The following is a 12,860-nucleotide window of genomic DNA, read 5'->3' as shown; positions in this document are numbered from 1 at the left end:
AATCCCATTTTTCTATTAATTTTGATTCTAGAGACTTTACCACTTTTTCCAAATCTGTAAATTGTTTTTTTTCCTTTTTATTTGCAAAGCTGAATAAGAAATAATTTGTCCTCTAATGTATGCTTTAAAAACATCCCACAAAGTCTCTATTGAAATTCCTTCTGTATCATTAATTTGAAAATAATCTTTCATGTTTTTCAGAAGATTTTCACAAAAGTCATTATTTGCAAGCAATGTATTATTTAATCTCCATATAGGTCTATTTCCATTTTGATCTATTATTTTGATTTCAATCCACACTCCAGCATGATCAGATATTATAATTGGATCAATGACAGCCTGTGTGATTTGATGTACTAATTGATTAGAAACAAAAATGTAATCTATTCTAGAAAAAGAATTATGAACCTGGGAGCAAAATGAAAATTCCCGACCATCAAAATGAAGTATACGCCAAATATCTTTTAAATCACAAGATTGTACCAAATTATCAAGGCCTAACGGTTTTATAAATCTTCTCGGACTTTTATCCATCAGTGGATCCATAACAGCATTGAAATCCCCTGCTACTACTAAATTTGAAGTAGCCAGTAGAAGAATCAATTGTTGCAGAGTCTTAAAAAATTCATTCTGATTCGAATTAGGGGCATATATATTGAAGAGCGTCATGGTGGTATTTCCCATGTCCATTTCCACATATACCCACCTTCCAAGAAGATCAGCTGCCTTAAATTTAAATGAAGCAGAACATTTTTTATTTATTAATATAGCAACACCAGCTTTTTTCCCTATTGCTGGAGAAAAATAGCATTGTTTGACCCAATCACCTTTTAGCTTTATAGATTCATTATTTGACAGATGGGTCTCTTGTATGCAACATATATCAGCGTTCTGTCTTTTAAAAAATAATAATGCCTTTTTTCTTTTAATCGGGTGATTGAGACCATTAACGTTTAAAGATATTATCTTAAGATCCATTATACATTAATATAATTTGTAATGTATCATCCCAATCTTCAATATTCTTTATATATTCCATTTTCCCATATATAATATAAATCAAAAAATTGCTTACTTCACCCAAACCCTGCAACTTTAAAGCCCACCCATTCCCTCCCTCCCCTCCCCATACATCTACGAACACTTGGAAACGCAAATTAGATCAGGTATGACATCACTCCATCACAAGCTAAAAAATTATAATTTGTATCTATTACTCCATATTTATAACATAACGTAGTATCAATAGAATTAAATATTTCTATATCTTTGCTTTCTTTTCCATCCATTCTCACAATCATATTTACTTATATTCTTAAATCAGTCACTCTATATATATTTTATAGATATAAGAATTTTTAAATTAACTTAAATCAGTCACCACATGCATTTTCAATTCCATTCATAAAAACAATTGTTCCAAAAATTCTGAAATTAGATAATAAGAAAATATTTAAAAATAAAACATAAATAAAAATTTTCATAACCCATTTCTATTATCATACTTACTTGTATTTCCAAATCAGTCCTACAAAGCCTTAGAGAAATATATCAATTTACCTATATCTGTAAGAAAATGGGTTAAAATATACTTTCTAAATCATGCGAACTATTATATTTCTTTAAAAATAAAATATTATTTTCCCCTATATATCAGTTTATTTTATTCTATATATTTTCACATTTAAAAAGTCTTTTCATCCGTTCCATCCATTTCTTCTAGTAATATTAGCGCTTTCTTTATAACTTCCTTTTCGAGTTCCCTTCTCTTTCTCCGTAGACGTGACGTGAAAGCAACCAATCTTCTTTACTTCCGGTGCAATCATTTACTAAAAAGATAAGACTTCCTGTCTTCGCGCAGTCTTTCAGCATTGATTCATCTACTACAGCACTCCTAGCATATTGTCTTTTCCTTTTGAGAGCAGAGAAGCAATGGCGCTGAGGGGAAATCTTCCAAAAAACTGTCGCATTCCAATTTCCAATCTCCCATACATGCAGAATCTCCAAGGTAAGTCAACGCTCCGTCTTTTCTCCACGTCACTCAGCTTTTGACGTCTTCAATGGCACGCCGAGCCATTCCATGCTCGCGAAAGTAATCATCGTTATTATTTAAAGTAAATTGAAAATTCCAGCATTCGAAACGGCGAATTCACTTTATATATTTTCAGAATTCTTTTACCGTAAAAATTAACTTAGAATAAAATAAAACAAAATAAACTAGACTCAAAGTAAAAGCATTTGATATCAGAACAATCTTATTGAAATGTTGAAATATTCCCAATTTTATCTATTTAAGAAGTCATTGGCTGTTCACATTGTTCAATATATTCAGCTAATTTTTTGTAATCAGTAAAGTTCTGTGTTTTATTTCCCAAAGTTACTTTCATAACCGCCGGGTAGAGAAGTCCATATCTAGCCCCCAGTGCTCGTAATTGAGGTCTTAAATCAAGTAGTTGTTTTCTTTTGAGGGCAGTTTCTCTGGCGAAGTCTGGTACGATATGTATACGTGCGTCCTGACATCTTAGATTTTTATTTTCTTTAGCCAGTTGACATATTTCAACAACATGTTGATATCGTAATAGTTTAAATATTAAAGTTCTTGGACCTTTTTGTGTGATTGTTTTTTGTCCCGGTATTCTGTGCGCTCTTTCGATTTCAAGAGGCACTTTGGATTTTAAAGGCAGTATCTTTGGAAGGAATTGTTCTAAGAAAGTAATGGGATCATTTTTTTTCCACTCCTTCCGGCATCCCAATGATCCTTAAATTATTTCTTTTTTCTCTATTCAAACAGTCTTCCAGATCTCTTTTTATTATTTCCATTTCTTTCCAGGCTTTTTTGTTTTGCATAACTTCAGCATGTACCTCTTCCGATTTTTCTTCCAAGTGTGTTATTTTGTTATCAATTAGATCAATTCTTTTTGTAAGCGTGGCAACATCATCAATTGCCTTTTGAAGTTGTTTTTTGATTTCTAGTACAATATCTTTGATCTGTTTTATTTCTGCCATCATATCTTGATCTCCTTCCAAAGGCAACGGTACTTTTGAAGGTGTCCCTGGTTCCGGCTTTGATCGTTTATTACTGCTTGTACCTGATCCTCCGGTTCCTGCATCGTTTTTATTTTGTTTACCCGATGCCATTTTCTTATGATCCACAGCTTTTTTCAGCTAAATATCGGTATTTATTTTGAAATAAGAGCTTGTTTGACACGGAGCCCGTCTATCACCTGACCATTTGCTTGCGTGTCCAAGCCACGTCCTCTCTGTTGTGTGTTTGAAAGACATGGCTCTCTATTAGCATTGACTGCAGGATCATTCTGTACTAGTCTGGCTTGTTTAGTTTTACAATGGGTGTATTGATGATCTACTGCTCATTGCAGTATGTAAGATGTTGCCTTCTCCTAGGTCAGGGGTGTCCAATGTCGGTCCTCGAGGGCCGCAATCCAGTCGGGTTTTCAGGATTTCCCCAATGAATATGCATGAGATCTATTAGCATACAATGAAAGCAGTGCATGCAAATAGACCTCATGTATATTCATTGGGGAAATCCTGAAAATCCGACTGGACTGCGGCCCTCGAGGACCGACATTGGACACCCCTGTCCTAGGTACACTCTTGTTGTGTGATATGTGAATTGTTACTAAAAATAATGTTTTCATATAGAGGAGAGGTGTGTCAAAAATGATGAGCCCTGGGTGTCACACATACTAGGTATGTCACTGTAACCAAAGGACAATATTCCTAATACCCCCCCCCCCCCCAAAAAAAAAAAAAAAAGCAACCCAAAATTTAAAAAAAGCCAGCCTAAATTGAAAACCTACCAGCCCAGGCTTTACCACCTGGGAACAGGGGAATGGGCAGAGAGATGGCAGATGAAATTCAATGTTGAGAAGTGTAAAGTATTGCATGTGGGAAGCAAAAACCCGAGGTATAATTATGCGATGGGAGGGATGTTATTGAATGAGAGTACCCAAGAAAGGGACTTGGGGGTGATGGTGGACATGACAATGAAGCCGACAGCACAGTGCGCAGCGGCTGCTAAGAGAGCGAATAGAATGCTAGGTATAATCAAGAAGGGTATTACAACCAGAACGAAAGAAGTTATCCTGCCACTGTATCGGGCAATGGTGCGTCCACATCTTGAGTACTGCGTCCAGTATTGATCACCGTACCTTAAGGATATGGCATTACTCGAGAGAGTTCAGAGGAGAGCGACAAGACTGATTAAGGGGATGGAAAGCCTTTCATATGCTGAGAGATTGGATAAACTGGGACTCTTTTCCCTGGAAAAGAGAAGATTAAGAGGGGATATGATAGAGACTTACAAGATCATGAAGGGCATAGAGAAAGTAGAGAGGGACAGATTCTTCAAACTTTCAGAAAATAAAAAAACAAGAGGGCATTCGGAAAAGTTGAAAGGGGACAGATTCAGAACGAATGCTAGGAAGTTCTTCTTTACCCAGCGTGTGGTGGACACCTGGAATGCGCTTCCAGAGGGCGTGATAGGGCAGAGTACGGTACTGGGGTTCAAGAGGGAATTGGACAACTTTCTGCTGGAAAAGGGAATAGAGGGGTATAGATAGAGGATTACTGCACAGGTCCTGGACCTGTTGGGCCGCCGCGTGAGCGGACTGCTGGGCACGATGGACCTCAGGTCTGACCCAGTAGAGGCATTTCTTATGTTCTTATTTCCCAAAACCTCTTCCCTGCATTATTTGAGTTTGCATTTTTTTCTTCACTGCCTGTTATAGGCGCCAGAATTGCTATTGCGGTGGCCATTTTGAATTTTCTGATTTTGTTTTAAAAGCCTCCATCTTTCTCAATACCCCTTATTTTTGACAGAAAAGAGTATAGATGAACTCAAGTGGAGATACTTTGGATTCATGTCAGATTTGTTGAGGATGCCTGTCTGAAGGAGGTCATTGTTCCACACGGCATGTGATGGGGGGGGGGTGGAGCTTCAGACTTCACATCCTGTTATTCTTCTGGTGGCTTAGGTGCTCAGCTGGAGCATTTTCTAGGCCAGAAATTCTGGCAGGAGCTGGAGAAAGTGGACTTGGCATCTTCAGCGAAGTGCACCCACATGCTGGTGTGCAAACACCAGAAGCCAGTGCTTGAGACCCTGCCAGGATCCTCTGGGCAACTTGGGCAATGGTTTGCTCCTGAATTCATGCAAATGATATATGAAGCCTTTTTAAATTTCAAAAGCTGACCTAACCCTGTGGATGCCTCGACAGAGGTAACACTAGAATTTTTAGCGAAAGGCGCAGGGTCCACCCTAAGGAGTCATTTCGGCATCCCAGCTGAGAGGGGCTGACAATGAATAGGTGGCAGCCTTGGATCTTGGAGATGACCCAAGGGTATGAAGGTTGTTCAAACCTTCTGGCTTACAAAGTGTAGTTGTGGAGGTGCTGCCTCAAGCCTCCATGGCTCGGTCCTTGCTCATGAGTAGCACCAAAGAACAGAATACATGTTTTCTTTCGCATTCAGAGATCACTAAGATGTTAACAGATCAATGGGATGTGCCGAAGAGGCCCATAGAAGTAGCTAAATCCATGGCTACGCTTTACTCAATGGATGCTGAGTTCAGCAATGGTTTGCTACACCTAAAGTGGATTTACCAGTGGTGCAGGTTACAAAGCAAATGTCACACCTTAGTGATGGGAGAATAGTCCTCAGGGACACACAGGATCGCAGGATAGACTTTGTCCTCAAAAGATAATTTAAGGTTAGTGTTGCTGTCTGGATCTGGCTTAGCCGAGTGTGGCATGCCTGGGCAATATAAGATGCCACCACTGCTGCTTTCAGTCCCAGCGCTGCAACCTCAAATTCTTCTTGGAGGGGGTTGACTGTGTTACAGATGCTGCCTATGAACTTTTCAGGGTAATGAGCTAGGTCTCTGCTTACGCCATCTCTGCCTGCAGAATGCTCTGGATTAGACAATGAGTGGGAGACTTAGCCTCCAAGGTGACACTCAGCAAACAAGGACAGTTGCTGTTTGGCAAGGGCTTGGACAGTCTCAAGGCTAGTGTGGTGGATCGTAAGCCAGAATCCTTACCAGATGGCAGACTCTGGAATGCGAGGATATCCGGTAGAGAAACATTTTGTGGCTCCTGGTGGTTTCGCCAGTATTCAGGAGTATTCTTCAGTCAAAGGATGAAGTCATACTGGACTTAGTGCTTACAAACAGGGAAAGTGTTTCTTATGTTACAGTGGGTGATCTGGCATCCAGTGATCACTGCATGGTTTAATATTAAGATGGGTATAGAGAGGGCTCATTCAAAAACAAAGGTTCTAGACTTTTTTTAAAAAACTAACTTTGTTTGGATGGGGGTTTACGTCAAGGAATTGTCTGGGTGGGAACATCTGGAAGGAGTGGAAATGCCATGGGCAAAACTGAAAGGAGCGATTGTAAGGGCGACAAATATTTTTGTTAGGCAAGTAAGTAAAAGTAAGAGGAAAAGAAGGCCTCTTTGGTTCTCAAAAGTAGTAGGAATAAGAGGTTAGCTTTCACAAACTACAAAAGATCGCAGAAAGAGGATGACAGGCAAAAATATCTGGAAAAGTTAAGAAAGGCTGGTTGTGTAGTCAGGAAAGCAAAGATGCAAAAGGAAGAGAAAAATATCTGCCACAGTAAAACAGGGATACAAGACATTTTTTAGATATACGTATTAGTGATGGGAAGAAGTTCAAAAGTGGCCTTGTGAGACTCAAAGGTGAAGAGGAGGAATATGTAGAAGCTGGTAAAGAAAAGGCTGAATTGCTTAACAAATATTTCTGTTCTGTGTTCACGGCTGAAGCGCCAGGAGTGGGACCACATTAGACAAACGTGAATAGTGATGGAGGAGTAATAGACCCTGATCAAAGAGGGTTATGTTCGTGAGGAGCTAGCTAAAATAAAGATAGACAAAGCGATGGAGCCGGATGGTGTACATCCAAGGGTGCTGAAGGAACTTAGAGAAGTTCTGGTAGCTCTGCTAACTGACCTTTTCAACGAGTTTTTAGAGTCGGGAGTGGTACCTTTGGATTGGAGAAGGGTGGATGTGGTCCCTCTCCACAAAAGTGGAGGTAAGGAAGAAGTAGGGAATTACAGGCCAGTAAGTCTGACTTCTGTGGCAAGCAAATTAATGGAAACGCTTTTAAAACAGAAAATGGTGAAGTTTCTGGAATCCTGTGGATTACAGGACAGGGGGCAACATGGATTCACTAAAGGTAGGTCTTGTCAAACAAATCTGATCAATTTCTTTGACTGGGTGACAAGAGAAATGGGTAGAGAAACTGCTCCAAATGGATCCATCAATGCTGGCTGGATGATATTGTTGGACACTGCAACGAGATGCACCGGACACAGAGTACAAATGAAAATCAGCAAGAAAACACTTTTAGACATGACGAACTATCGCAGCATATCAGAAATTTTGTGCATGTTATAGTCAGTTAAAAGATACCGTCATGTTTCTCAAAATTTCTATGTAGTACAGTTAGTGGTAAATTATAATTATGTTTATTTTGAAGGGGTCTATCATAACCAGTTTGTTTTAAGGAATCAAAACTTTTGGAAAAATTTGTTGTCCAGTGCCATATGAAATGTTTAGTTGAAGTCAACTGCTGCCTAAAGAGGTGCCAAATAAGGGTTTAATATACTTTTTCACACCAAAGATATATCTTATTGAATCTTTGTTGATTAAATGTATCCCATTTTTGTGAGGTTATGTCAGATCTGCTCAGTTTGTTTGCTATTGGTGTATGCCCCTTTTGACTTTATCCCATGCTGGTGGAAACTGTAGGCAATCTGTGCATACATTTTTCCTGATTGCTGTTGTATTTCCTTGTAGCATTGGAAGAGCTGCGGACTCTAGAGTCAGAGGCACAGGAGAGAAAGTTTCCTGAGAATGGGCTACTCCAGCAGCTGCGGAGCACAATTGGAGAGGCCGAGGCATGTATGTCTGAGACCCTGGCACTTGTATGCAACAAGAAGCCCACCCGGTAAGATGTGTTGCATATGCTGTTGCTTGTAGTTGACAATTAAAAATATAAGAAGAGAAGAGAAAGTAGAATCAAAGGGAGGCCTTGGATTACAATAAAAGTATTTAGTGAAACACAAAAGGAAGGGTAGGTAATGTATATAACTGACAATTATAAAATGAAACAAGGCAACACTGGAGGTTGCGTAGCCTAAAGAATTAGAATTAACCTGGAAAGATATGTTTTGTGTTCACTCTCTTGCTCTCTGATGAGTTTGTCTTCCATTACAGGATCCATTCTTCCAAGCTGACAGTAAATGAGCTCCGGACCTTCCTGGAACAGATTAGCTCGTTGCCCTGCCTCATTCAACAGCTCTCAGATGTTAAGGTGAGGGATTTTGACTGACGGTCTCTTCAGGGGTATCTTTTCTTTGAGAATCCATAACTGATGGATATGATGAACTTCATCCTCTATACCATATCTTTCCTTTCTAGTGTAACAAGACACATTATTACTTAACCTTCAGGTATCAATCTATTCCCGCAAGAATTCTTATCCCAGGACAAGCAGGCAGCATATTCTCATTGATGGGTGATGTCACCAACAGAGCCCCGGTACGGACCACTTTAAAAGTGCATCGCCACTTTAAGAATTCAAAAAGTTTGTGATATCCCAAACCGCGCGAGTGCCTTCCTGCCCGATGAGGGCTTGCAGTCCTTCAGTTTCTTAGTTTCCACGGAGCTAAGAAGTTGCGTGGTTGTTTTTTTTAAAAAAAAAATTCTTTATTTGTTTTCAAAACTTCAATTGTGCATACAAGATAATGCATTTACATAAAATATTAACATTACAGCACAATAAACTTAATAGAATAAAAACAATACTTATTTTCCTCCACTCATTTTTCAATTGATCAACATCTCATAAAAAATATCTATAGCCCCAGGTACGTTAGATAGATTGTGAGCCCACCGGGACAGAGAGGGAAAATGCTTGAGTACCTAATTGTAAAAACCGCTTAGATAACCTTGATAGGCAGTATATAAAATCCTAATAAACTATAAACAACCTATCTATACCTCTTAACCAGTGCCAAAACATAGCCCCCTCCCCAGATGTGTTGAAAATTTTTTCTTTTTGTTGCCTTCCTGCTCTCGCAGTTTTCTGACTTTTTTGTCAGTTTTTTCTTTTTTCTTTTACCATCGTTGGATTGGTTTGGTGGGGCCTTATGGGTTGCCATACTGTGTTCTTCCCACTTTATGCCTATTTTTCCGTTCAGGTTTTTCCTACTTATTTTCCATCCAAGCGATTATTTTGTTAGGGAAGTTGTCTTCACCAACATCCTCCAATGGTTCTAGCAATGTCGGGACCTCGGCCTTGCCATTTTCTTCTTCCTCTGTTCTTCTCCTCACCAGCGCATTTTCATGTGGGTTCTTCAGAAGCAGTTTTCCTTCGGCGCCGTCAGGAATCAGGCACCTGCCAACATCAGTAATCCGGTGCCCAGTGCACTATCCGACACCGCTCTTCCAGCCCGCACCAACATTGCTACTCGGGCTCGATCCTACTTGGATAAGTTGGCTCGCAAGTTTCTCCTTTGGGCTTCAGGTCATTGTAGCAGTGAGTCTAATCCTGCCGACCTCGGTCATTGTAGCAGTGAGTGAAGTCCTGCCGACCTCGATCAGCCCCATCTCTGGCTCCGATATCGATGAGTGCCTCGATATGGGCATGCTCATCTTCGGAGCGTGGAGCGGCACCAAAGGTACCGGCGCAAAGGCCAGCGGGTACCGGTGCAGAATTTTCAGCAGCAAATTCAACAGTGCTGCGAGCGGAGTTTCGGGAGCAGTTGCAACTTACTCCCTATCATGACACGGGCTCCTCAGATGTTAGTACAGTCTGAGCCTTTTCTCATGGGCATCGACCTTTACGGTACCAGTGTCTACTATCTCGACACCAGATTTCCATGATTTTTCATCGGTGCCGATGGACTGGGTGTGCCTTGATACCGACATCTCTGGATGTCGAACCGCATCGATGGTACTAGTGATGCAGCCAACGGTACCGGTGTTTTTCTCTTATGCAGCAGATGTCATTTAGTACTTCGTGTTCATGTCCAGCTGTATTTTTAATCGTGCATGCTGACACCTATGTCAACACCAATCTGTACAGGGTCCTACAGGTTTCTTCCCTTTGGTATCTCAAAGTGTCTGATTGTGCTGGCAGCGTCTCTCTGATTACAGGGTCTTCAGATCTTTTTCTTTTTCTGAACATCTGTTCATCAAGGCTGTTTCTTCTCAGGAAGTGGTCCAAGCAACTTCTTGGACCATCTTCTTTTTTCTAGTTCTAGGCTTTGAAATTAAATTCTCCATAATCACGTATATAATTAATTGGAGCAATTTTTCACACCACTCTCCTGAGAGCGTTTCTTCCTCCAGATAGTCTTCAGACTCTCTTCCGTATGTCATCAGTTGCTTTCTTTTCAAACCATCTCTGCCAGATACATGATGGTTCTTCTGGGCTACAGGGCTTCTCCTATTCATGTTATATCACGGGTAGGACTACATTTTTGTACTCCTCAGTGGATTCTTCTTCCCAATGGTCTCTGGTGACGATCGTCTCTCAAGTATTTATATCTATGATGTCGTCTCATCTGTAGTCGATTCATTTATGGATAATCTCCTCTAATCTGTCTAGAGGTCTCCTTTTTTTATTTGTCCCCTCATTACATGGTCATCACAATTGACACATCTTTTTATGCATGAAGGGCTCATATGGACGATCTGCAGACTCAAGGTCTTTGGATAACCAAGGAATGCAAAATTTTATATCTATTTCCTAGAACTCAGAGTGCTGTTTTTATGCCCTCAAGTCCTCTTCCTTTGCACGAACAATCAAGTAGCAATGTACTACATAACCAAGCAAGGAGGCTCAGGCTCTCTCCTGGTGTGTCAGGAGGCCCAGCTTATCTGGACTTGGGCAACAGCTTACAATCTGCTCTTGCTGCCTGTCTGCATTCATGGGGAGTAGAATTCCCTAGCAGACAGCCTTCAGCAGAATTCTTCAATGAATTGACTCACTCTACAACTCTCCAGTCCATCAATTGGACTTTTTTTCGTCTCTTCACAATCATCAGTTGCCCCGGTTTTGCTCCAGACTTTCCTCCCTTCTCAGTCTAACAGCAGTTGTTTTGTTCCTGGATTGTACAGGCATGTTTCTATTAGAGAGTTGCGCGGGGACAGAAATCCCACCCGTCCCCGCCAAAGTCCCACCCATCCCCACCCGTCTCCGCGAGGAATCCCACCCGTCCCCGTGAGGAATCCTTCCGTCCCCACCCGTCCCCGTGAGGAATCCCCTCCGTCCCCACCCGTCCCCGCGAGGAATCCCCTCCGTCCCCGCCCGTCCCTATAAACTTCAGAAATAGTTATTTCATTTAATTATGCTACTGAATTAAAGGCTCTGGTAGAAACCCATTTACAAATAAGCAAAAAGACTTTATTAATTTGAAAATATTAATTGGGAAGAATACATACTTTGTAAACGGGTTTCTACCAGAGCCTCTAATGTTTATAAATTTTTATCAACACAACTAATATAATACTTTATCCTGAAGCAAAAAAAAAAAAAAAAAAGAAATAGAATTATTTTCCTACCTTTGTTGCCTGGTTTCTGCTTTCCTCATGTTCTCATTCAATTCCTTCCATCCACTGTCTCTCTTCCTTCTGCATCTTCCATTTGCTCTGTTACTGTGCCTCTCCCTTTCTTCCCCCTTCCAAATTGGTCTGGCACCCATCTTCTTCTCTCTGCTCCCCCCATAGTCTGGCATCTGTCTTCTTCCCTGCCAGCGTCTTCTCCCTACTCTCTCTTCCTCATTTCCTTTCAGTGTCCTTCTCCCCCCCATCTTCCCCATGTCCTTTCAGCGTCCTTCTCCCTCTCTGTCTTCCCCATGGCCTTTCAGCGTCCTTCTCCCCCCTCTGTCTTCCACAAGTGCTTTCAGAGTCCTTCCCCCCCCCGCCCTTCCCATGGCCTTTCAGCGTCCTTCTCCACCCCTTTGTATTCCCCCATGTGCTTTCAGCGTCCTTCTCCCTCCTCTGTCTTCAAGTGCTTTCAGAGTCCTTCCCCCCCCTCCTGTCTTCACCATGGCCTTTCAGCGTCCTTCTCCCCCCTCCTTCTCTACCGCCCCGGGTGCAGCATAGTCGGCCAGGTCCCCTTACTTTTGTGGCACTTCCCCGACCGACCGACAACAGCCCCAGTCCGACAAACCTCCCTGCCCTTAACCGCGAATCTAAATTACCTTCTTACAGCTGCTGTAAGAAGGTAATTTAGATTCGCGGCTATAGGGCAGGGAGGATTGTCGGACCCGGGCTGTTATCGGTCGGTCGGGGAAGTGCCACAAAAGTAAGGGGACCTGGCCGGCTGTGCTGCAACCGGGGCGGACCGGACCGCCCCCCTCCCTTGGTAGCCACTCGAACCGCGAGGCTACTCTCCTTCTCCTTACCTGCCCTGCCTGCAGCACAGAGCCGAACGGAAGTCTTCCCGACGTCAGCGCTGACGTCGGAGGGAGGGAGGCTTTGTTTAAGCCCTCCCTCCCCTCCGACGTCAGCGCTGACGTCGGGAAGACTTCCGTTCGGCTCTGTGCTGCAAGCAGAGAAGGTAGGGAGAAGAAGAGTCGCGTGACTGAGTACATCCAGCCCCGCAGGAGCCCCGCGACCCTCGGAGGCGTCCCCATGGGATCCCCGCGACCCTAGGGGGCGTCCCCACGGGATCCCCGCGACCCTAGGGGCGTCCCCACGGGATCCCCGTGACCCGAAGGGGGAACCCGCGGGATGCCCTCGGGTCCCGTGGGATTCCCGTCGTCCCCGTTCCCTTGCAGCTCTCTAGTTTCTATATGCATTCCCTCCTTTTCT

General features: G+C 42.3%; 1 protein-coding gene across 3 annotated transcripts in view; it reads left to right on the top strand.

The window, feature by feature from the left end:
* KDM5C (lysine demethylase 5C) overlaps window positions 1-12,860 on the top strand; it is a 261,961-nt gene that overhangs the window by 152,667 nt on the left and 96,434 nt on the right. For all 3 annotated transcript variants that reach the window (XM_033921375.1, XM_033921366.1, XM_033921383.1), the window contains 2 exons: window positions 7,833-7,983; window positions 8,253-8,349. In XM_033921375.1, coding sequence (XP_033777266.1) covers window positions 7,833-7,983; window positions 8,253-8,349 — 248 coding nt within the window. The remainder of the gene's footprint in view (window positions 1-7,832; window positions 7,984-8,252; window positions 8,350-12,860) is intronic.

This window comes from Geotrypetes seraphini, chromosome 1 (assembly GCF_902459505.1).
Source record: "Geotrypetes seraphini chromosome 1, aGeoSer1.1, whole genome shotgun sequence".
Taxonomy (NCBI): Eukaryota; Metazoa; Chordata; class Amphibia; order Gymnophiona; family Dermophiidae; genus Geotrypetes; species Geotrypetes seraphini.
This window is presented reverse-complemented; position numbering and strand designations above follow the sequence as displayed.